Raw genomic sequence first — 24651 nt, 5'->3', positions numbered from 1 at the left:
TCTACATTCAGTATAGCTCAGATTATAAACTTTAGAACTGCCACTGGTGTAACAAAGCAAATTTTATTAACTTCATTAGAGGCTGGATCTGATTCCTGGCAATACTTTAGATGTATAGCTGAAGGCTAGGTTTGCTGCAGTTATTTTATTTTTTTTAATACTGATTGAATATACACTTGACAGCAAGGTTATTAGATTTTAATTGAGGAGGAAAGGAACACACACAAAGTTAAAACTACCCAAAACAACAGGATGACAGTTGCAGTCTAAATCCCCTAGTCAAATCAAGAACACAGAAGTTTTGATCTTCATCTCTACGTTTAGCATAGCTAGTCCCTTGTGATTTGAAACTGGAAGCATGGCTTACATAGCTAATAAAGGAGAAAGGCTTTTTATTTATCTGATTTCAATACAATCGAGATATCAAACACCAGAGAGATCCATGAATGAATAAAAATGCTTGCTTCATTCCATACAGGAAGGCTCTTCCTGGTAATATTCATACCCCAAAGACTTTACACTGATTACATCCCGTAATGCCAGCTTACTCATGTAAGTTAAAGTAATACAGCAGGTAGACAATCCATTTTATTCAGGCATGCACAGAATTGGAGTTATCCCCATTTCAATTTGACTTCCAGCTCGTTTCAGCACTGAAACTGTTTTGATCACTCTGATGGACTACCATTACAGGAAGAAAGACTGGGAAAGCTCAATCATATTGATTCTCTTGATTTCTCAGTAGTTTTCCATGCTGTCAATTGTCATGTCCTTCTGGATCACCGGTCTGAGCTGGAAATTGGGAACACCACGACCCAATGGCTGCTGTCCTATCTGGTAGGTCAATTCCAAAAGGCAGGGCTAAAGGACTTGCACTCTGTCTTGCTATCCTTGTTCTATGGAATGTGACAGGGTTCCAAATCACCTGCCATACCATATACACATAACCAATGTAGAATGTCATCCAGAGATTCTGAGTGACACAACCAGTAGACAGATGATACACAAGCAGATATTTATCCTTTCTATCTTTTCCACATGAGGCAGTGCATTGGATATTATGTACAGGTACCTGAATTCCGTAATAAGATGAATAAGGATTAATAATCTATTCATTTGGGTCCAGTCTTCAGCGGGGCCCAAAGCAGTTTATTTGATCATTCCATAATTCAATCTTCACAACAATCCTGTGAGATGGGTTAGGGTGAGAAAGTATGACTGAGTCAGGTTCACCCAGTCGGCTTCCACAGCACAGAGAGGATTCAGACCTGAGTCTCCTAGATCCTGGGTCAACACTTTTAACCACTATACCAAGCAACAGTATTTGAATCACTACATCTTAAAAAAATCTATCCACAAGGATTCTTGCCCCATTTGTGGAACGCATTCACATAAAAGGCAAGAAACCTCGTCCCCTGATCTCCCCCCCCCTTAACTATCACTTCCCCCCTGACAAACTAATACCCAGGCTGCCTCCCTTTTCTGTCCCCCTCCCTTTTTCCTCCTTACCTTTAGCAGCAGGAGGGCCACCATGATCCTCTGTTGCCTCATCTGGGTGACCTGTGGCTCTCTGCTGTGGGGCACTTTTGGGGCTCCACGAGTGCTGCCCCAACCCCCACAGCAACACCTCCATGACTAAGCTGGCTTGTGCCACCATGGATGCCCTGCCCTCCACAGGCACCACCTGAATGACTGGGCCCGGCTGCACCATCATGTCTGACCCGCCTTCCACGGCGCTGCCTGTGTGACTGGGCTGACCTGAGCCTCCGCAGCTGCCTCACCCTCCACGGGCACCACCTCTGTGACTGGAGCAACCTGCACCACCATGACTCCACTGCCCTTCACAGTCATAAGTGGCTATTGGAAATATGATAGATTGAACTAGTCTACAGTTGTTCATCACCCTTATGTCCTTGCTTTTCCACGTTTGGATCAAGCTTCTCATTGCTGAGTGACATAGAACAAATTGAAGTTTAATTTCTATACTGCAACCATCACTCTGGTCCATTTGCAATGCAAGAAAAATGAATTTTTTAACGCATATGAACTTTTTAATGCATTTTTTTTTTGCAGTGGTAATTATTTTTGTGTTTTTAATGTTTAAGAGAAGTCCAAACGTTTTGCTTTCTTTGTAATCAGCTGTTCTAGGCCTCCCTTCATTTCTGATAGAAGGGTAGTGTCACCAGCATATTGAAAATTATTTATATTCCTTTCTTCAATCCTAATTCCAGTGTTTGTTTCTTTGAGTTCAATCTCTCTCATCATGATCTCAGCATACAAATTAAACAGGAAGGGGGAAAGAATACAACCTTGGCACCTCTCTTTATTTTGAACAAAGTGTCACCAAATGTACTATGGCGTCTTGGTTTGCATGGAGTTACTGCATCAGTTTGATCAAATGCACTGGTACCCCCAAATTTTGTAGGACTTTTCACAATTGTTGTGATCCACACAATCAAAAGCTTTTTTACAATCAATAAAACAGATGTAGACATTCTTCTGATATTCCTGTGATTTTTCCAAAATCAAGCACAGGTATGCTATGTGTTCATAAATGACCATCCCTTTTGACAGCTGGCTTGAACATCTGCTAATTCCCTTTCAATGGTTGGTGCTATACATTGTTGTATGATTTTAAGCACGATGTTACTAATATGAGAAATCAGGGCTACTGTAAAAATAAATAAAATTCATTAATTCCTACCTACAGTTTTCCAGACACAAGTTAAAAACTGTTTTTCAAGTCTTAAGCTTACAATTTAAATAGACAGAATTCACACAACACTGATTAAGAGGCAAAATTAAGAAAAATCTGTCTGCTCTATTGACTCATGGTGTTCAGATTGGCAACTACATTGCAAAGGAAATTACCCACTAGAGTACAATCACAAGTTGAATCATGAGAATAAAATAAGGCAACAAGGCCAGGCATGTCAGTGGGAGAGATAAAAGCAATGTTCAGAAGCTTTCTTTTAAAAGGGCACATAAATACATCGCAACAATAGGGAGAATAAAGAGCTAATAAAGGAGCATTAAGCAACCCACTGCAAACCAAGTGATTTCACCAGATCTCAAGAACTAAAGTATAAACCAAATAGTCAACATTGCTCCCACCAGATTTAAAATTAAAGTTAAGTGTTGCAGAACAGAAAGGTTAAGAAATACTTTCTCTCTCATTAGAGGGAATTAAAAACTTTTAAACTAAAGATTGACTGAACCTGAGACCTTCTGCATGCAGAGTATCCATCAATGTTTATTATGGTCATCAACCAGTAATACAGATATAAATATGTAGATAAGATATGCTTCTGGTGTAATATTTAGGCCTTAATATATTTAAAATGTATAAAAGAAATTCAAAGTTTATAGTATTTATAGCTAGATTTTCAATTAATATTTAAAATTTAATCAGCCTCTGCTACCAACTGCGATTTTTGGAATCTATGAACCATCATACAAAGCTAGCTACTCGATGCTAAATCAGATTATTCAAACCTGGCTTTATTGGCATGACTTGGGAACCTGTCCAACATGAGACTAATAATTTTCAGGCAAGACTTCCTATAAAAGGGACTCAAGCTCCCCCAGAGGAGAAGGTTTCCTAAACCTTCTGTAAATATTTTATTTATATACCACCCCATCCCTGTTGGCTCGGGGTGGTTAAGAAAATTTACAAACAGTACAAATAATAATAAAAAACATATAACCATAAAATGGCAATAATTTTCATAACCACTTCCTGTTATTCATCCCTTGTGGGGATTAATTTGTCTCCCTGAGGGAAGGGTTGGAGAGGTTTCTGTCAGTAGATGTTTTCATTAGATATTTCCACTGGGGAGGTCAGTACTAACGCAGCAGAGGTTAACACCAATCACCTAACTAGGGTGAGTTGTTAGATTCAAGGAAATAGAGGTAAGCTGCCAGCACAGTAATATATCTGGGGCGAAAATCCAGGGGCGAAAATCCAGTGATCTTGAGATGTCTAAATGCCTTTCTGTGTTGGCTGCTTTCTGTTTAAGCATAAGTTTTGCTTGATCAATCCCATAGATCAGTGGTCCCCAACCACCGGGCTGTGGCCCGGTGCCAGGCCGCGAAGGCCCTGGCACTGGGCCGTGGCTCCCTGCCTCCGCAGGGCCGTGCAGGGCCGTGCATGCACGTTTGCACCATGCGCGGCTGCAAACGTGCATGTGTGGCACTCCCGCGCATGCATGCATGTTTGTGGCCGCTCATGCGCATTTGCGGTCGCGCATGGCGCAAACGCGCATGTGTGATCCAGCCGCACATGCGTGGCCGGGCGATCGCCCTCCCTGCTGCCGCTGGTCCGCAGCCTTGAAAAGGTTGCGGACCACTGCCATAGATCAGCCTGCAGCTCAACCAGGAGCTCATTCCACCCAGTCGGGGCCAGGACCAAAAAGAGAAGCCAGGCGTGCTTCTCTAGGGCCACAAATAACCAAGAAGTCAGTACCCACAGAGCGTAAAGCCCTGCGGGGGGCATAGGGCAGCAGGCAGTCCCTCAGATATGTGGGGCCCAGACCGCGAAGCCTTGAAGGTCAAAATCTTGAACCTGATCTGGACAGCAACTGGCAGCCAATTGCTTCTACTAAAGATGTGAAGGTCTGAGCTTTTTTCTGAAGACTTTTTCAGTTTTTCCAACAGAAATGTTATTAGTTTACGGGGCAGTAGAAAAGCTGTTATGAAATATTTTCTTTTGGAATGAATGACTTGTGCTTTAAGGAAAAAATTATATACTCACACTGTGTAATATGAAATTTTTAATGTAAAACAGTTAACTGAAACATATATGTAATTCTTGAGGATGGCCCCACTGCACAGATCAAAAAGTCTACAGGAGGGCATCCAGCACTAACTATCTATTTGTGCAAACCTAGGGCTTGAAGAAAAATGTGAAAATTGCAGAAGACGTTAAGATTTTCCCCAAAGTTAAAAAAAATGGTGCATATTCATAGAATTTGTGGGGGGGGGGGAGAGAAGATGATTGGGTAGCATTCTAGGTTTCCTACAGCAATTCATAATGGCACCCATTATCGCATAATCCTCACTAGCAAGTGTGGACGTGATTGGAAACTGCATTGGTACGGGGGGAGGGAGTAGGCAGCAGTAAAGACTGCAATGAAGAACATATGTGGAATGAAATGCATAGCAGAGAAAAGAAACAGGGGCCAGTACAATGGAATACAGAGTGGGAAAAGCCGAGACTTTGAGGAGAGAAACGAGATATCTCATGCCTTGTTAAACCTTGTGCATTTCCTGCTTGCTAGATGATAACTTTTGTGAATAATTAAAACATGTACTATTTATTTTTTGGAAATATTTACTGTTTAAATGTGACTAGGAAACACCATAATTAATACTGTGCCTATGAGATTCTACACTACTGAAGAGAGTACTGTTTTAAAAAATTTCAGCATGATATGCAAATATACACCTAGTCCTATTATTACTGTAAGGTACTCTTTTCTCAAGTTATTCAGTAGCTTTCCTTATTGCGAGATTTGTGTTCTCTATTTTCAGCTTTCTTTTTCTAAAATAGCACAAGATAAGGTATATGTGCTAAGATGTAAATTGCAATCTGCAAACCTAAAATAACCTACAGGGCTTGCAGTGTTGAGCATATTCACAATATTGCTTGCAAAAAAAAAACTTAAGTTGTTTTATACTTTTAAATTTCATAAATATACCAAACTACAATTCTGTATGTTAACATTTATAAATGATACATTTTATGCTATAAAAGCAATCAAGCAATTTTAGGCTTATAAGAAAGTAAGAAGTAAAAGTCAGCTTGTTGTAGTAGTTAGGAAAGTTGATTGTAAGCCACTCTGAAACTCCTTCTGGTAGAGAAAAGTGGCATATAAAAACGAACTCTTCTTTTTCATTTTACTTTCTGCCCAATTTCCCATTTTTAAAAACATTCAGAATATGCACATTTCCCCCACATCCACACAGATTTAAAATTTCCTGAATGTTTGCATCTCTAGTATGCTTTCCTATTGTCAACCCCTGCCAAAGGTATCTGTAGGAGCCCAGTCCCTACATAAGGGTATGATGATCCCAGGTGAGCTGCTGAAAGCAGTGGGGGGGGGGGGGGAGCCTTAGATGGCTCACCTGGATGAGATACTAACAGCAAGGGGGAAGAACAGCTCAGGGGAGCCTGAAAGCCACAAGATATGGGATTTACCCCTACCCAGGATTTTCATTGGCCCCCACTTGTTTACATACAATTAGCAATATGTGGCCTCCATCTGTAGATACCTAAATCCATGGATCAGGGCAACAAAGAAGCTAAACAAATGTTTCTGCAGACTTGAGGGACTCCCTAGGTTTGCAGAAAAAATGATTTAAAAAGAAACTGTGTGAGGGAAGGGGGTAAATTCCTCCCCCTTCCCCCAATAAAAACGTGTTCTCTACACTTGTGCCACCTACCTGAGGTGACATAGCAGACTGGGAGCTGTGCTGAACTCAGCAGCATTGGCATGGTAGGAGCCATGCTGGGCCCCAGCATCAGTACAGCAGCCCAGGGACTGAAGTAGCCCCAGCAAGAAAGTGTGTGTGTAATTCCTATCACCCAATTGGTGGAAAGCAGCTGGAAAGAGTAGCAAGAGTGGGGGTGAGTGAATGTCGATGGTGTGAGGATCAGTGGAGTATCTGTAGATGGGAAGAGCTGTAAAGATGGTTGGGAAGTAGGTGGGGAGAACAGCAAGGGCTGGGTGGCCTTTGGAGAAGGGTAAAAGAGATAGGAGGGTATGTTGACAGGTAAGGAGAAAGAAGTGAAATAATGAAGGTATGGGGAAGGATCAATTGATGGTGAAGGAGTGGGAAGCAAAAGAGATGAAGGGATGAAGATAAAGGGGATGAAGAGAAAGAGAGGGAAGAGGGAAGGAAACAAAGAGAGGGAAGGCATGCAACTTCTCTGCAAGTTTCTTGCATATCCCCATTTCTCTGATGTAATGTAAATCTGCCAATGTTTTCAGGAAGGAGATTCCCCCCTCCCTTCCCAAATTTGGGATCTCTAAGATTTGCAGAAAAAACTTAAATATATATGAGGTTTAAATTCCCCCCTCAAAAGTGACAGTTTCTGTTCATACACCTGAGAAGCCTCCTGGATCTTCACCATGGTGACTCCCAAGCACCTCATCACCAATGTGGCGGCTCTCAGATCAAGGGCAGCCATAGCTGCCCATGAGGTCAAGATAAGGATGGGGATAGAATGGGGGAGAAAGTCTGCAAGAGAAGGAGAGAGCGTAGAAAGAGCGAGACTGATAGACACAGGGAAAGGGGATTGTCAGAGATAGGGAAGATTGTTAAAGTAGGGAGGAAAGGGAAGGAAGCAAAAGGCATCTTCCCACAAGTTTTGTGTGGGTATCCATTTGTGTGTGTGTGTGCATTTTTATACACACACAAATATACATTTTAAAAAATCCAGAGTCTGGAGCTGTGAAGATCTTTCTAGAAACCTAAAAATGCTTCAAGGTGCATAGAAATACCTGAAATCTTTAAAACAAAACATGTTTAAAAAAAACAAGAGAAAAAAGGAACCTCTCTTGCTTTAAGAAACAGATGTCCTCATGAATGTTGCTAGGCAACCAGAACAGTTTTGCCAGAGTTCCAGATTTGGTTTTCCTAAGTAGAAGTCAGGCCTTTTTGGAAGAACTCATCTGGGTCAGGACTGATAGCAACCAATAGATTACGTGCTACTACCTGACCGCATGACTCACCCAGGCGTGGCTGCTTGTTACTCTTCAACAAAAGCCAGTTTGGTCAGTTAGAGCTTCAGAATAGGGCCTGGGAGACCCAGCTCCAAATCAGCAATCTGCCATGGATACTCACTAGGCTACCCTGGACAAGGTATATACTTTCACCCCAATCTATCTAACAAGGTTGCTGTGAGAAGAGAGAGGACAACAATGTAAGCTGCTTTGGCCCCTAGTGTGAAGAAAGGCACAGTATAAATGACATAAATAATATGGCCGAATGTGGGAAGCAAACTAAAGGTACATTGATGAGTGGCTGAGAAGGCAAGAATGAGGCAGGGAAAGGGAGGAAGATATGTGGCTTGCCAGGAGAAGGGGAAGAGTAAGTACAAGACGAGAGATGCACAACAGAGCGAGGTGTCCCTACAAGTTCTGCTGGATTTCCCACCATGCAAGTGGGGGCTGGCCCAGCAGCACACAACTTGGTCATAGTTTCCCCACATACAGGCTGTTGATGGGGGAAAGAAAGTTGAAGGCAGGGAGCAGATAGAGTTAACTGGACTATCAGGTGGGGAAAAAAGACAAGCAGGAAAAGGGGACAGGCTGTGGAGACTTTTAGGGAAGGAAAATTTAGTGACCAATGCAAGCCCTTCCAAATGCCCTGTTTTTGTGTGTATCCTTATAACACCCTGTTGCTTGCATAAACACAAATGCAAAATAAATGCTTGTTAACTCAGCCCAACAGTGTTAACAACATTACACAAGATAAGGCAACTTGTCCACCTGCAAGCAGTATGGCAACAGCCACATAACGGGAACCATTATCAGCTCTGAGATGGATATAAAGCAAAGCCTCCGTTAATATTATAGCTATGTTTCTAAAAAGAAAAACTACGTAAGTGAATAGCTCTGTAAGAAGCATTCGTAACACCGATGCTAAAGGAAATGTGGTCACAGGATTTCCATTACTTACATACGAGGCATCAACTGGGAAATGGTACCAGTCACCAGCTGACTGGCTGTGATAGGCTGCAGCATCATTCAGAAGCCTTTCTGGCTTGCCTTGAAAACTGAGCCTTCTATATGGAAGAGCTGCAGCTGCTTCTTCAGCTCAGACACATGGCCCTCAGCCATGCAGGTCTTTAGCTGGCAGGTAGACAACCTTTCCCCAGCAGTGATGTACTTTTTTGGCCTAATCAACCGAAGACAGTGTACTGTAGTAGTTAAGAGTGGCAGACTCTAATCTGGAGAACCAGGTTTGATTCTCCACTCCTCCACATGCAGCCATTGGGCTAGTTACAATTCTTAGAACTATTCTCACAAAGCAGTTCTCTTTGAGCTCTCTCAGCCCCACCTACCTCAGAGGGTGCCTGTTGTGGGGAGAGATGCTTTGGGATTCCTTTAGGTAGTGAAAAGCAGGATATGTTTAAAAAGTTATTCTTCTAGTCATATTTATTTCTGGCTGGCCTGGTCACACCGAAGAGTCACTGCCCAGCCTCCCGTTTTATTTTTTAAATAAAAACCATTCCAATCAACCAGGCTATAATGGAACAGTTTTATAGGAATTATTAATGTTAAGGCACTGTTCTTCGGCATATTCTGTCTTAACAGATGTCTACCATCCACTTTGTTCAAGGTTCTCAAGAGCTGAAAGCTGCTGCACCTGCCACCAACAAACCAAACAGTCTCAACTGACTTGCAGCCCTTTCACTGGTAGCAGCTGAATATTCACACACATTCCAACTTGTTATGCTGGGCACTGGCTATCCCACTGTCCTTCTCATCCACATTCCCTGTCTCTTCTATGAGAGAAGGCCCCAGGCTCCATCCTCAACTTTCGCTCAGCTGCAACTGCTTGCTGGGTGATGAAGAGGATTTCTTTTCACCAGCTACCACATTCAACCAAGCAGCTGTTTTCCTGATAAGAAAAATAAGTCTCAGAGAGAAATAGATTATAAATGAAGTTAAACAAGTGAAGTTCTTTAAACCTGGTCTCTCTCAGAATCTCACACACACAAACAAAGTACAACCACCTTACCAGATAATTTCAGAGGGTAGCTGTGTTGGTCTATTGTAAGCTAGATTCCAGGAGTACTTTAGAGCAGTGGTCCCCAACCTTTTTATCACCGGGGACTGATCAACGCTTGACAATTTTACTGAGGCCCGGGGGGGGGGGGAGTCTTTTGCCGAGGGATGTCACCGCTGCCTGAGCCTCTGCTCCTCTTGCTTTCTCACCGGTGCCCCTGACTTTCCACCGCCCGCTGGGGGGCGCTGCCAGCTGCAGAGTGGCAGGACAGCCCCCGAGGCAGCAGCCAGGGATGAGGAGGAGCCGCGCCCCGGTATCGACTGATCAACGAACCGGGACCGGTCCCCGGACCGGGGGTTGGGGACCACTGCTTTAGAGAGCAACAAGATTTCCAGAGTATAAGCTTTCATCAGTCAAGGCTCCCTTCATCAAATACAAGCTGGAATGGCGATCTGAGTCCTTACATACCAAACAGAATGTGGGAGGAGTATTGCAAAGAAGGAACGCAGGACGCATGGGTTCAATGCACACTGCAATTAACTTGATTAGAGCCCCCAAACAACTCCCATTTGCCCTAATCAAGTTGATTACAATGCACATAGCACTTCTGCATCCTGAGCTCTTTCTCTGCAATACCCCACCCACTTTGTGACAGGATACAAGAACTCATGTCTCCATTCCAACTCATGTATGATGAAAGAGCTTTGATTCTCAAAAACTTACACCTTGAAAAACATGTTGGTCTCTAACATGCTACTGGACTCAAATCTAGCCAGCCTTACCTAATAAACACTTGCCTAATAAATCTTGATTGAGTGATGCCCAAACCACTGCTATACAACTAAAGTTTTCAAGCAAGGGCTAGGGGGTCCCATCCTGCCACTTTCCATCAGGTAACTTCATGCAAAGCACACCATAATCCAGTTGAATCTGAAGGTGACAAATAAGCAGGTCTTTCATGCAGTGGATTCCATTTCCCTACCATCCATCTTCCTCTGCCTGTGTAATTAAAAAACTGAATGTGGTATATATTGTTCATGGACAATGGCAGCAAAATGGTGAGATGTATTTGATTTAAATCCCATCTTTCTCTCCAATGGGGATCAAATGCAGTTTGCATCTTTCTCCTCTCTGCCATTTTATTCTCACAGTAGGTTAGGCTGAGATGGTGTATCTCGCTAAAGGCCACCCAGAAAGTTACCACAACAGAGAAGGGATTCAAAACTGGCTCTCCCAAATCCTAGTCCAGGCTTTCTCAATGAGGATTTCATGATACCCTGGGGTTTCTTGATGATCCCTGAAAGGGTTCCCCAAATGGATGGGAGTTAATTTTGTATATATATATATATTAATTTGTTAAAAATATATTGCATGATATGACCCATATATGGTCGTGTTGACCTGCTCCCCCCCCCCAATGGCCAATGAGAAGGGCTCCTGGTGAGAGGAGAAGGGCTCCTGGTGAGCACATACACAGCTACGCTTCCCAACCCTATTCTGTACTATCGCATCACGTCTGGGGTTTCTCAAAGCCTGAAGAATGTTTCAGGGGTTTCTCAACAGTAAAAAAGTTGAGAAAGGCTGTCCTAGTCCAACACATGACAGCACACTAGGTCATAGATCCATCACTACCATGTCTAGATTTTTATTTTATTTTAAAGGGAAGCTGAGTAATCTTCTGTTTGCCTGGGGCAGCTCAGCTGACTTGCTTATATCCCGTCTCCCATGAAGACCAGACAAAGCAAAAACTAAGACTGCAGGCTTACAATGAAATGAAAAACAAGATCCAAGACTATCCCAGGAGATGACCTCATTCTGGCTCATTATTTGCGCAGTATGTCCTCATATACATATTAAAGGGCAAGAAGAGACCATTTCTCCTTTAAAAGGCCTATTGCGCTAATTATAAATTCCTGAATAACAGACCGTGTAACCTTGAGTGTTTACTACATGGGCAACGATCTCTTTCATGAAATCATGACAAGCTTCCCAATCCATTTATCTGAAATACATTCATATTTGCATTTCTGAAAATGGAACACTTGCCAAAGCTAAGCCAGATACATTACGTTATGCCAGAAAGATAAGAAAGCAACAGTAAACTAAACCCCCATCCCCCTCTTCAGCTTAATTTTAAGAAGGAGAAACATTCAACCGAGATTGGCTACATTTGATAACCAGCAGCTGATAAAGCCTCTCCAAAACACGGTGCCAACAAATACCCAGGAACGCTGTATTGGAGACACAAAGGGGATAAATGCCAATACAAACACAGAGTCAAAACACACACAAGAGGTTATGTTAACGGCAGCGTCTGCAGCGATTAAAAAAGGCAAAAGCATGCACAAGACTGCAATTCATGAGAGACAATGACTCAAGATCCTGTATGACCTTGATGCAAACTGACAGGTCAATCATGACAAAGCAGTGCTGTCTGGGAAGGTTCCCTCCTCCTAGACAACACATACTTATCTGGCACAAGAAGTAGGAGGAAGAGGCAGCCTAGAAACCAGCGGGTAACATCAGAATTTTCACTGCAACACAGAAGGCATGTCAAAGTGAGTTATGCTTCATTAGTTTACCGTTGGGCTGAGTAGCCTTCTATTTTACTCTTCCTAGGCAACTGTTTGTATAGATAGTACAGTAGGTTTTGCAGAAGCAGGCAATCCCTAGCCCTAACCATTCAACAGCTTTTCAGACACAAAATAGAATTTCTGTTTGTTTCAGCACTTAACATCTACTTAGTTATTAGCAGAACTAGCTTCAAAGCCAGTTCCTAAGAATGGGCCTGGAAAGGGTCCCCTCCCCTCGCCAGGCAGCTGAAGGTGGCTTTGGGCTGTAGCTCGCAGCCAGATCAAGTGGGACAAGTAGAGGCTGGCCAGCTCGTTAGCAGGCCCTGCTTAGAAGGCTGGGAGGCCCTCATTAGAAAGCCCAGCCTAGCAGGGCAAGAGTCCCTTGTTAGCAGGCCCTGCTTATCAGGTTGGGAGACCCTCATTAGCAGGCCCAGCCTAGCAGGGCAAGAGTCCCTTGTTAGCAGGCCCTGCTTATCAGGTTGGGAGAGCCTCATTAGCAGGCCCAGCCTAGCAGGGCAAGAGTCCCTTGTTAGCAGGCCCTGCTTAGCAGGCCCTCCACCAAGACCCTTTGCCCCAGTCAATTCTCATTCTTTCCATTCCACTGGAAGTTATCGAGCTATTCCTTGATTATTCCAGTTTGGAAAAGTTTGTTGTGATACTGGAAATGGTATGCCAAGAAGGAAGGTTACTGCTCAGTCCTAGAGGTGTATTTATTGTAGGCCATGATATTAGATCAGTAGGGAGTATCCTTATCCATGGTTCCCTTATATATTTGTGAAACAGCCTGGGGGGTGGAATGTGTCTGGCTGTCCAAGTTGGAATAGAGCCAACCAGGGTGATTGGTCCTGCCCCTGCAGCTCCCGCACTCTGTCCCTGGACTCTAGCCTCTTTGCTCTCAGATACACCTTAGTGCCTGGAGCCAACAGCAGGTAATACACCACTAGGACTGCACAGTAACCTTCCTTCTTGGTATACCATTTCCAGTATAACAACAAACGTTTCCAAACTGGAATAATCAAGGAATAGCTCAATAACTTCCAGGGGAATGAAAAGAATGAGAATTCACTGGGGCCTAACTCCAGAGGCTGGCTTCAATGTTCCATCTCTGTTCTGGAAAATACAAGGAACCGGGCAGCTTTAAAGCACTGCGAGCTGACAGAACCAGGACTACAGGTTTGAAAGCAAAGGGTGTAACTTCCAGTTACAGTTAAGCTGTAGCACCTCTAGTGTTTATAAATTGAATTCAGGCAAAAAAATTCCAACCACCATGAACAATCATGAACTGTTCTGAAGCATAGATAGGTCACTATTTCTAAACTATTGCTTTTTAGAAGAGAAAAGGGTTCTTATATGATGCTGTTTCTCTATCTGAAGGAGTCTCAAAGCAGCTTACATTCACCTTCCCTTTCCTCTCCCCGCAACAGACACCCTGTGAGGTAGATGACCCATAGAGAGCCCTGATATTACTTCTCAGTCAGAATAGCTTTATCAGTGCAGTGGCAAGCCCAAGGTCACCCAGCTGGCTGCATGTGGGGGAGATTAGAAATCTGTGATCCTAACCACCACACCAAGCTGGTTATGCAAAGGTGAGACAGCCAACTGTTTGCCTTCACTAGTAACCACACTGTTTTCCACTAGCTTGCTTCTTACCAAGGCATCTATTGTGATGGGATACGTTCCAAAGCACAGAAAAAGTAGCACAAACACACGGAGGATCATCCACAGGTGGAACTGAATGGTATAACAAAGCTCCTGAAACTTGAAATCAACAGCTCTCCCAGAAACTCCTCATTTCGGGAGAAGTGGCAACACCAAAGACCTTGATGCATATTTCTACATAGAACAATCTCTTGAGTTGCAGGACTATTCTGATCAATCTATCTAGGACACTTTTAAAATACAGCAAACATCTCATTCAACCTCATAAGGAATAAGCTACTAACATTCCTTTCAAGGGAAACCAAGTGGCAGAGTACGAGCTTCGTATACATAAACTGCTAGGCTACCAACTTTATATCATTAAAAATTTTCATGAAGCACCATTCCATTTTTTTTAGGGGGGGAGGGATAAATAAGTATCTTAAATAACACACTTCTGCATGCACAATGGCTTATCCCCAAAATTAAACTTTGTTGGTCTTAAAGGTACCACTGGACTCATGTTTTGTTCTATTACTAACATGGCTACCCAACCTGAAAAATACACCCAGTCACCTCCGATTCCAGAGAGCTGTTACCAATCAGAGCAGACCATTAGCCTGATTAATTATAAGTTAGCCTCTTTATTTTCTTTTGGACAGTAATGATTTGTCTACGGCCCTATGGCTGGACGAGCATTTGAATTCAAAACAGCAGACTTTCAAATTCAGTAGCATCAGTAGCATCAATCGGACAGTGCAAGTTGTCAATGGACAGTGCAACAGCTTCTACAAACACCCTCTCCATACATATCTTTTATATCCATCTAAAAGTTGCAAAAACAAGCCAACAATTACTTTGTAAGAGTAAGAAGAGAATAGGCTTACACAGAAATTCACAAGCTTTTTGTGCATATATTTACAATACAATTTGCAGTCCTTTGGTATTCAGTCACTGGTTGGAGTCTAGTAATTTAAAAGAAACAGGAAAACTGTTCATAAAACAGTCAAGGAAAATGAGATCTATAACTCTCTACAAGTCTATTATATTCTGTTTCCAACATATTATGAAACAGATATTAGCATCAGACTTTGCACCTTTGGAGGAAGAAGGTAAATCTTAGAAACACAAACCTTACCAGCACCTTGCAGAGCATTAGCAGTCTCATTACAGCATGATGGTTATTTACAATTTCTTCCCATTATATACTTGGTGTGATACAGCATCACTTGCTTAAAGCTCTGAAAACAAAGTACTGCCGCATGAGGAAAAGAAACTCCATAATATCCTCTGAATGATATGCATGAGCCACATGAGACTTTACAATCTTTGTGCTGCAGAGTTTTCCCCCTTGACTTTTCCAACAATTATTTCATTTATTAATTAATTAATTTATATACCGCCACTTCAGCCATGCTGGCTTGCGGCGGTTTACATTAAAACATAAAAACATTACAAATCCCCTACAAAATGCTTAAAAACAACTTACAATACAATCACAGTAACTTAATGGCAGCAAATAGTTACTCCACTTCACCCAACCCCAGTGCCTCAACTCCTCCATTCCCAGTTTTAATGCCCAATCGCAGATCTCCGTCGATAATCGCCCAGGGGGGGAACCGATGAAAAGAGATCTTATTATCCTGGTCTCAGCCCAGCCTCAACCAAATACCTGGTGGGAGAGCTCCATCTTAAAGGGCCTGTGTAATCCAGAGAGCTCTGACAGGATCCTCAGCTCTTCCAGGAACTCATTCCACCAGGTGGGGGACAGGACCAAAAAGGCCCTTGCCCTGGCCAAGCATACCTCCTGGGGCCCCAGGATGACCAGCAGATTCATACCTGCAGATTATACTCTAAGTTCTGTTGTATGATCCTCTCACTTTTTAAATTTCCAGTGTTATTCCAGTAATTCAAATATATTTACAATATTTAATTTGTATTTATTGAGTTATTTATTTAGAACTAGGGGCAAAGCCCGTTGTATCCAAGAATACAACGGGCGCTAGAGCTTGGCAGTGGGAAGAGGAAAGGGAGGAGTTGTCCAGTCTGTAAGGGCATGGGGTTGAATGTGCATGTTGTGTGGGAGGTTGTGGTGGCATGGTGACAAATGAGGGTATGGGTGTGGAGATATGGGTGTCAAGAACCTGTGGTGTGGAATGTTCGTTGAGTGTGGGAGAGGACTGACCTTTGGGAATTTTGGCATAGTGGTTACAGATGAGCTTTCCAGAGCCATGTCCTCAGATATGTGAAGGGAAAACCAGACTGGAGACTCTTCTTAGGAGAAGATTACATGGCAACCAATTCCTCCCAGTTCTGCGTCATTTCCCTTCTTGTGTGAATTAGGCCACATTCACCGAAATGCCCCTCTGCCCTAATACACATGGGGTAGTCACAGTACACAGGTGTCCACCTTGTTCCTTCTGTCTCCCATGTTTTCACTGTTGGTAAAATGTTATGTGCCCATATGCTTCTTTCATGGTTGCTCCTTAGAAGAACGGATTTTTGTACCCTATTGCTTATTACCCAAAGGAGTCTCAAAGTGGTTTACAAACACCTTTTCCATTCGTCTCTCCACAATAGTCAACCTGTGAGGTATGTGGGGTTGTGAGAGATCTGAGAGAACTGGGATAGGGCCGCAGTGACCCAGCAGGCGCTACACACATTAACTTTTGATACCGAGCTCAGAAATGTAGAGCATTTTTATCCATGGTATCATATTCCATACTGTTGATGAGGGGCTGAGAAAAAGTCTGTCTATTGGCAAAGGCAACATTTGAACTGAAGACCTCTCAGATCTCATCTAATTTACAGTTGTAATCATTCACGACTCACAGATGAAACCTTTGACCCCCACATTACTCATTTTTAACAATTTAAATCTAGTTTTCTACAGCTATGCTACCCTGAACAACTTCTGAGTAGCATAGGGGCTTTTAAGCACATAAAAATGTTTAAGGCATTATAATTTGAATTATCAGCCTAGCACACCGGGCAAAAATGTTGAGGAAGCAGGATCAGCCCTGTGAAAGAGGAGGTATATCCTCATTCTATATCATGCATATCACCAGCAGTATTCATTTTGGGGGTAGGGGTGAAGCTGACATTTCTGCAGAAGAGTCGATGTACTTTACACAACAGGTTGATTAAACATTTTTCAAAAATAGGTGTTTGCTTTTACTGAAGCAATTAGAGAATGGCATTGATAAAGCTGGCATCTAGCCAGGACACTGGGGCCAAAGTTGAAGTGTTTTGAAAAACTGTTGGGAGGTCCCCAGCCGTATTTCACCGTGAAAGACAGAACCTCTGGCAACAGAGAGCCCTCTACTGTTATGCTGCCATAGTGACTTTAAAAGGAGAACTAGGAAAGCATCCATACCATATTAGGGATATGCTTCTTGCAATAAAATGGTCTTAAGCCAAGATGATTTAGTTTCCAGCATGTAATGTTTACTCAATCAGCATTTCTCATTCATCCATGTCAACTCTCAGAATGCAGTAGCTCCTGTTGGTGGGTTATGCTTCAAGAGCCAATCCTATATGCATTAACATGGGGGTAATTCAAATTAGATAGTTGTGTTTCTTTGTTACAGCAGAAAAAAGGGAGGGGGAACAGGATGGTGGCATAAGTCTACTTTGGGAGACAACTTCTGTGGGAATAAAAGCTTGTAAATTATTTTCAGCTCTGCTAACATTTCTTACTTCTTGTCTTGGCAAAAACTGGAGCACAGGGGCAACTACGTTAGCCACTTCCTTACTTGTACTCTGCACCAGTTCATATGAGATTACTTTTACCCTTGTTTCTTAATCTCCAAAGAGCCGCACACAGGTGTTGACTTGACTTTATGAGAAATCAGCTTCCAAGTAAGTATGCACTGTGCCAGAATGTTACACCTTTTGAAATCTATTTTGTTTGTCTTTTAAAGTCACAGTAGTTGTAGATCAGGGGTAGTCAAACTGCGGCCCTCCAGATGTCCGTGGACTACAATTCCCAGGAGCCCAGGAGGGCTCATGGGAATTGTAGTCCATGGACATCTGGAGGGCCGCAGTTTGACTACCCCTGTTGTAGATAAAGGAAGGTGGTTTTCTGAGATGCCTTGTTCCAAATAACACTAATTTTCTATACAGCCTTGCAAATATATATGGGCAGTACCTCCTCACAAAATAGCTTACCATGCTTCATCCCCCTGTCATCAGTGGTGGGCCTAGGAAGCTATTCAGCCCTAAGGAACAGCCGGTTGCAAGGGGGTCTTAAACCAAAGATAACAAAAGACATATTCTCTGCTTTGTATGTTATTCTCTATTTATTTGGATGTTTGGTGGGTTTATTTTAAATCATTATTTTCCATTAAAGCAGAGGAACTAACTGCTCATCACAGTATAACCCTTTTGTCTACTTTAAGCCAGGTAACCCCCCCCCACCTCAACACATACACACTGCTCGTTTTACTCAACAGGTCAGGCTAGTCACATAAATCTTAACTGAGACACATAGGATGTTGCCATTGCCTTGTACATGTTTAAGAGGGACCAAATGAAATTGCTGCAAGCATCTTCCATCCAAAAGATTCTCAGCGTGCTTCAAAAAATTCAGAATGTACCTTACAGAACTACACACATACATTCATCTTGTCTACTAAAAGTCACTTCTGGGAAGTTAACAACAGCTGTTTAAAATACATGCAAGCAACACTACAAATCTGGCTGGCTGGCAGAGAAGAATATGGTATCTAGAGAGTTAGTGTCTAGTTCCTAAAACTGGAAATTTGCCAAAGCCCCACCTCTGCACTTGCAAACATATTCCAGAGATTCCTATGATAACTGATTAATACAGAAAGAAGCACTAAGTCTTACGGCACATTAAAATTGTTCAACCACACACATCTATGGATTAGACTGTTGTTGTTCAATCTAGTTTGTGCAATAAATAGAACAGCCTTTATGGTGCCATAACTACTACCTTTATTGCAAATGAGTGCCACTCATCTGCCATAACCATGCGGGAGCCGAAAACCCATTTTTCTCCCAACTCTTCAGTTACCCCCTGGCTCTATGCTTACCTTCAACACTCAGTATCATCCCAAAAGCCTAACTAAACTCAATTCTGGTCAAGATGTGTCTATTCTAGATTCACATTCAGATGCAATTCTGTTTAAGACACAGCAGTCAAAGGACCAGGGGACATGCTAATGGGATCATAACCTGCTGCAAAAGGCATCAGCTGTGCCATAATTAAGCTACTTAAGGCTAGGCAGGTAACTGTTTCCTCTTCTTCTTTGCTCCATTTTCATCATTGGCAAAGGCCAGTGCATCTGTTTTGGAGAAGGACCACAATTTCACCTACCAATTAAAAGTATTCGGGAGAACTTTACAATACAAGCAAGTCTTGCTAAAAGAAAGCAGTAAAGGAAAGAGAAAACCCAGCGGTGAGTTTAACTTCCCAGAGCTTGCTGACAGAGACAGTCAGCCTCTTACCCAGTAGCAGAAGAGATGTCAGCTCCAGCAGAAGGCACCTCATCTTTGTCAAAGGGGGAGGACAGAAGGACAGCACTCTCTTTTTCACTTCCTCGCTTACTTATTCTTTTATCTTCCTGCTGTCAAATGCTGTGGCTTTGTATTTCCAGAAAATATTTTGGTAGGAGTTAGAAACACAAGCGGAGAGGGGGAGTTGGGAACTGAACACAAAAAAGTGGGGGGAGGGGGGGCTTTAGTGGGAGGTGCAAAAGTGTCCTCAGATGCTGGAGGATGATTCCAAACAGCCACCGTTACATCTCCGAAGCCCGGCACATCGCATTTTTGAAGCGCCTCCTTTGATTTCTCCCACTCCAGCGTCCACAGAGCTGCAGAAACGCACTGATCCCTTTCTTGCTCAGCCCTTGGGTAAATGTAGGAAAACCCTTTCATTCACAAGAACCTGAAGCAGAGACTGGTCCAGACCTTAACAACGTGGGGCACTTGGCACAACTCTCCCCTTGAAAAGGGTCACCTGTGCCCAAAGGATCAAAGGCTGACACATACCAGTCAGCTCTGTGAGAATCTTCAGCCACTGAACGGCAAAGCAGGAGATCCCTCTCCGCTGGCCGGCTTAACTCTTAAGGACGGGTCATTTAAGCCACCCGGGCTGAGATGCCCCCTCAGCACTTCCTTCAGTTCAGCCTCCTTGCCCTGTCCAGGTGCCTATGTCTCACGCCTGCTTCTCCCTGGGGAAGAAAAAAAGAGAAAGAGAAACTTAGGAAGCCCAGCCAGAGAATAGCCACGCTATTGTTTCACTGACCTCGCGAAATCCAGCCTGAAATGCAGGGGGATGCAGAAGAGCCGGGGCGGGGCGGGCCGGGCTGCAGAAATTCGGCTAAGCCGAAAGAGCCACGGCCAGCCTCCTCCCCCCAAGACCCCATCTGCGCGCGCGAGAGAGAGAGACCAGCCCGCTATTGTTTCAGCGAGCCAGCCGCCCCTCCGTCTCTCCAACTGGAGGGAAGGGCTTCGCAGGGCACCTTCTGCAAGAAAGGAGCAGCCGAGCAGGGGCTGCTGAGCGAAGACTCCCAATTGGCGGGCGACTGGCAACGCTTCCCCCTTCTCCCGGTCCTCCGCGGGCAGCTCGCGAGGGAAAGACGCACCTCTGCAGGAGACCCCCCCCCCCCCGCGCGGAAAAGAGAACTCTGACTCCTCTCCCCCCCCCTCCCACAGGGGTCCTCGGGAGGCTAAAGAGCCCCGCGCTGTCCGCCTAGACTCGAAGGCAGGACTTCTGCCCCCCCTTCCCCCGCTCCACGTGGCCCGACCCCGGCCTGCCTCCTGCCCTGGCGCTCTCCTGCTGCCCGACCCACGAGGCGAGCGAGGCTTCCAGCGCTACCTCCACCCACCTGGGTCGTCTCTCCAGCGGCTGCCTCTTCCTCCGCTCGGGCTCCATGCTCCGCTCAGAAGCCGCTGCGGGGGGGCGGCGAGCGTCTCCTCCCGCCCGGGAGGCTCCTCCTTCTCCCCCTCGGTGCGCCTCGTCCTGCTCTTTCTCCCCTCGCGCTCTCCTTCCCGGCGCCGAGCCAGCCGCCCTCAGCCCGCCTTGCTTTTGCTCCGCGTCCCTCCCCGTTTCCTTACCCTCGCCTCTGGAGGCAGGCGCTGGCCGGCGAGAGGCGCCGCCTCGAGGAGGAGGAGGAGGCAGGGGGCTTCTCGGCGTGACGGGCGGGAGACGCGCGGGGATTTGGGACTCCGGTCCCTGTCGCCTTTGAACCTGGACGAGGATCGTATTTCAGCCCGGGCTACTGTGAGCCTCCGGCTCCAGCTGGCGGCGGGGAGAAGCAAAGCCGGACGGCGGGGAAGGATAAGCCTCCTGCGCGGGCTTCCTTTCGGTTATTAACCAGGGCTGTCTCTTCAGAGCAATCACTGCCGCTCTATAGCAGGCCAGGACAAGGCCCACTTGGCTTCTTCATGTGGACTAGGAACAGAAAAAGCGCAATTACCGGAGGGGGGGGGGGGAGGAGAGACTAGCAACACCCTGAAATGGGATGAAAGCCTTGCGACCTTTGACGCGCTTCAAAGTGTGGCGCTGAACATTCATGCGCAGCGGCCGCAAGTCTAGCTGTGGACCCGATAATGAGGACAGCGATAGAAACACTTGTGCCCCGTTCCAGCCCTCCTAGTTCCATTTTCACAGGTCATACGTCTGCAAGTCTGGCAATAAATGTAAAATGTAATATCTGCAGTTACTAAATCTGCTTTATTCTGGAGTCGCCCCAATGGGAGTTCCTCCAGGCTAAGTGGTTTGAAGATTATGGCCACAGAACTGCCAGAACATCCGCCCACTCAATAACATTAAAAACTTTAAAAGACTACAATTTGAAACTTGGATGTAAAACTCTAAAACCCAACCTTTTAAATAGAAAGCCTGGTGGGTTTGTTTTGTTTTTTAAGGAAAGCGACCGGTTGCAATATGGCATGTTGCTCTGTTGATCACCGTTTCCACAGTGTCTCCGGAATGCCTGCCTGCTGCAAGAGCAGTGATGACTGGAGGCAGCAGGATCTAGCCTGCAGAATGGCATAATGCAAAACCACCAACCTGTTTCTGCCTGTGAGACTGGCTGTGCTAGAAGGTCAGATCAATGCTACCCTTGTTGCCCGAGTTGAAGGGCTGTTATAAATCCATGTGTTCTCCTAGCACCATTGAAAACAAAGATCTGTCTGTTGTACCATCATGATATACTGATTTCACCGAAGGAAGCTACAGGGGTCAGAAGCAATCCATTAAAACGGCTATGGGATCATGCACATTATCATGCAAAAGAGGGGCCTCTGTGTGGATTGATGGGTTCTGTGAACTAGATAACTGAAGAATACGGTTGTGCAACATGGATCTGGTGCAGAAAGGATGGGCTACCCCTGTGTGCCAGTGTGGTGGCCTCCACGTGGGGGCAGGATCTGGTCATTTCCCCACTGCTGGTAATGCTACAGATATAGCAACAGGAGGGCCTCCACATGGTTGGTTTCTTTGCCTGAATCCCCTGAAAGTGACCCCCCCTTCCTGGGTTGTCATAGGCTTTTGCAATTAAAAAAAATAGCACAAGAATATTATTATATTTCTATATCATTGTAATTATAGGTATAGAAAGATGTCTGAGCTCCCAATTTCCATTTGTAAAAAAGCTGTAGCCCCTTTTCATATCTCCAAAAAGGAAGGGGGCTGAACCTTTCCTTCTAAAATGAAAGCTGGTAATTCAGAAAGCCTGCTTCTCTTGTTGGTACAGTGGTATATATCAGTATAGTGATAGTCCAGTGCTGATTTTTTTAAAAAATAATAAAATTCTCCTGATACCAAGGTGAGGAAATGACTGACTTGGGAACAGAGTCAAACAAAATGGCTGCCATGCAAGCTAGAAAATCTGATTTTTCTCACCATCCAGGTTTTAATGCATTTTTCCCAAAAGCCAGGCAGATTTGAGAAAGATCTGAGAAAGCCTGGGGGAAACTCTGAAGATCCACAGATGCACCCCAATGCTGTGGGAAAGCACAAAACAAACCTATTTCCCAAAAGCATTGAACTCAAGGTGGATAACACATGTAGAAGACCCTAGAGACTAAGTTAAAGTATCACAGCCCAGATCTGAGGACTCGGCATGCTTATTTGAAAACCAGATTTGTGTAGTGGTTAAGAGTGGTGGTTTCTGACCTGGGCAGCCATGTTTGATTCCCTGCTCCTCCACATGAGGCCAGCTAGGTGACCTTGGGCTAGTCACAGTCTTGTTAGAGCTGTTCTCACAGAACACTTCTGTCAGAGCTCTCCCAGCCCCACCATCCTCACAGGGTGTCTGTTGTGAGGAAAGGAAGGGAAGGCAATTATAAGCTGATGTGAGATTGCTTTGGGTCATAAAAAACAGGGTATAAAAACTAACTTCTTGTGCAGTTTAGAATGCCCCAATAGCAATTAATGCTAAAGGCCCAATTCAGGATCACACCTCTCTCCTGTATAGGAGGGGGGTGCATTTATGTCCAGCAGCAGAGACTTATGGATCTGGATGGATTCCTGCTGCTTTGCGGGGGCCAAAACTTCCTACCAGCTCATTAGATGATTTGATTGATGACTGGAATAACTGGATGCTGACTGCCATTAATGAAATCTCTCCAGGATGTCCTCCTCACCCCAGCCTCAAACCAGCCCCCTGGTACACGGGAGAGCTGCGTGAGAGAAAGTGGGAGCTTAGATGATTAGAGCGAGTTTGGAGGAAGACTTGTGATGAAGCAATGAGAACATCTCACAGGACACTTATGGAAGCATATGAGATGGCCATGAAGGTAGCCAAGAGGGAATCCTTTGCCACCTCAAATTGTGTCTGCAAGCTCACACCCAGCGCAATTGTTTAGAGCAGAGGTAGTCAACCTGTGGTCCTCCAGATGTTCATTGACTACAATGCCATTTTCTGGCAGGGGCTCATGGGAATTGTAGTCAATGAACATCTGGAGGACCACAGGTTGACTACCCCTGGTTTAGAGCAATCTGATCACTTAGTGCCCTCGAAGAAGGGCACGCAAAGATAAGAGAATTGGGCCCTGGCTGTGAGGCTTTTGTGAGCCATCTTGCAGATCAAATCTTGTCCCTCCCCTACTACCTACCCCCAACGGTTAGTACAGAAACTGAACTGAAGACCCCTTGGCTGCCTTTGGAGGTGACTTTTGAAAGCTTCAGGATTCTGTCCCAGGACGAAGTGGATAGGTTGCTAGTTGCAGTAAGGCCAACCACACAGTCATTAGACCCCTGTGCCTTATAGCTCTTAAAACCAGCCAATGAGCGGAGAGGAGGTCCTCTTCAACAGATCATTAACCTTTCTTTCACTTTGGGGCAATTCCCTGAGGGGATAAGGGGGGCTGTGGTTCAGCCTGTCCTGAAGAAGCCATTGTTAGATCCTCGGGACCCAACCAGCTACTGCCCCATCTAGTGTTTTGGGGTAAGGTGGTTGAACAAGCTGCTGCGGACCAACTTCTACCTGGAGGCCAAAACACAAATAAAAATATTAAAGAATCAAATGAACTTCCAGTGACCTGAATACAATTTCTGAGCAGATTCATATTGTATGTGCCTTATCTGCATTGCCTCCATACTTTTTAAATAGAGAACTAGATATTTTTAGCAGAGAGTAACCATAGAAATATATATTGCAGGATATTGAAAAGGAGCAGAAAATTAGTAAGCATAGCTTAATGCTGTGGGGTGCTCACTGAGCTTTCA

The 24651-nt window shown here is 44.5% G+C and overlaps 1 protein-coding gene across 9 annotated transcripts in view; it reads right to left on the bottom strand.

Annotated features, from left to right (window-relative positions):
* Positions 1 to 21183, bottom strand: part of IGSF3 (immunoglobulin superfamily member 3) — a 133580-nt gene extending 112397 nt beyond the window's left edge. For 3 of the 9 annotated variants that reach the window (XM_077342288.1, XM_077342294.1, XM_077342296.1), the window contains exons 1-2: positions 20804 to 21025; positions 19422 to 20146 (exon numbers count right to left, since the gene is read on the bottom strand). In XM_077342288.1, the coding sequence (XP_077198403.1) occupies positions 19422 to 19464 (43 nt within the window). In that variant the 5' untranslated portion in view covers positions 19465 to 20146; positions 20804 to 21025. The other 6 variants (XM_077342292.1, XM_077342293.1, XM_077342289.1 and 3 more) reach the window with 6 other exon arrangements.
* Between the last annotated feature and the right edge of the window lie 3468 nt (positions 21184 to 24651).

The sequence above is a fragment of the Paroedura picta genome, chromosome 6 (genome assembly GCF_049243985.1).
Source record: "Paroedura picta isolate Pp20150507F chromosome 6, Ppicta_v3.0, whole genome shotgun sequence".
Classification (NCBI taxonomy): domain Eukaryota; kingdom Metazoa; phylum Chordata; class Lepidosauria; order Squamata; family Gekkonidae; genus Paroedura; species Paroedura picta.
The sequence above is the reverse complement of the archived record's forward strand: the minus strand, read 5'-3'. Positions and strand labels throughout refer to the sequence as shown.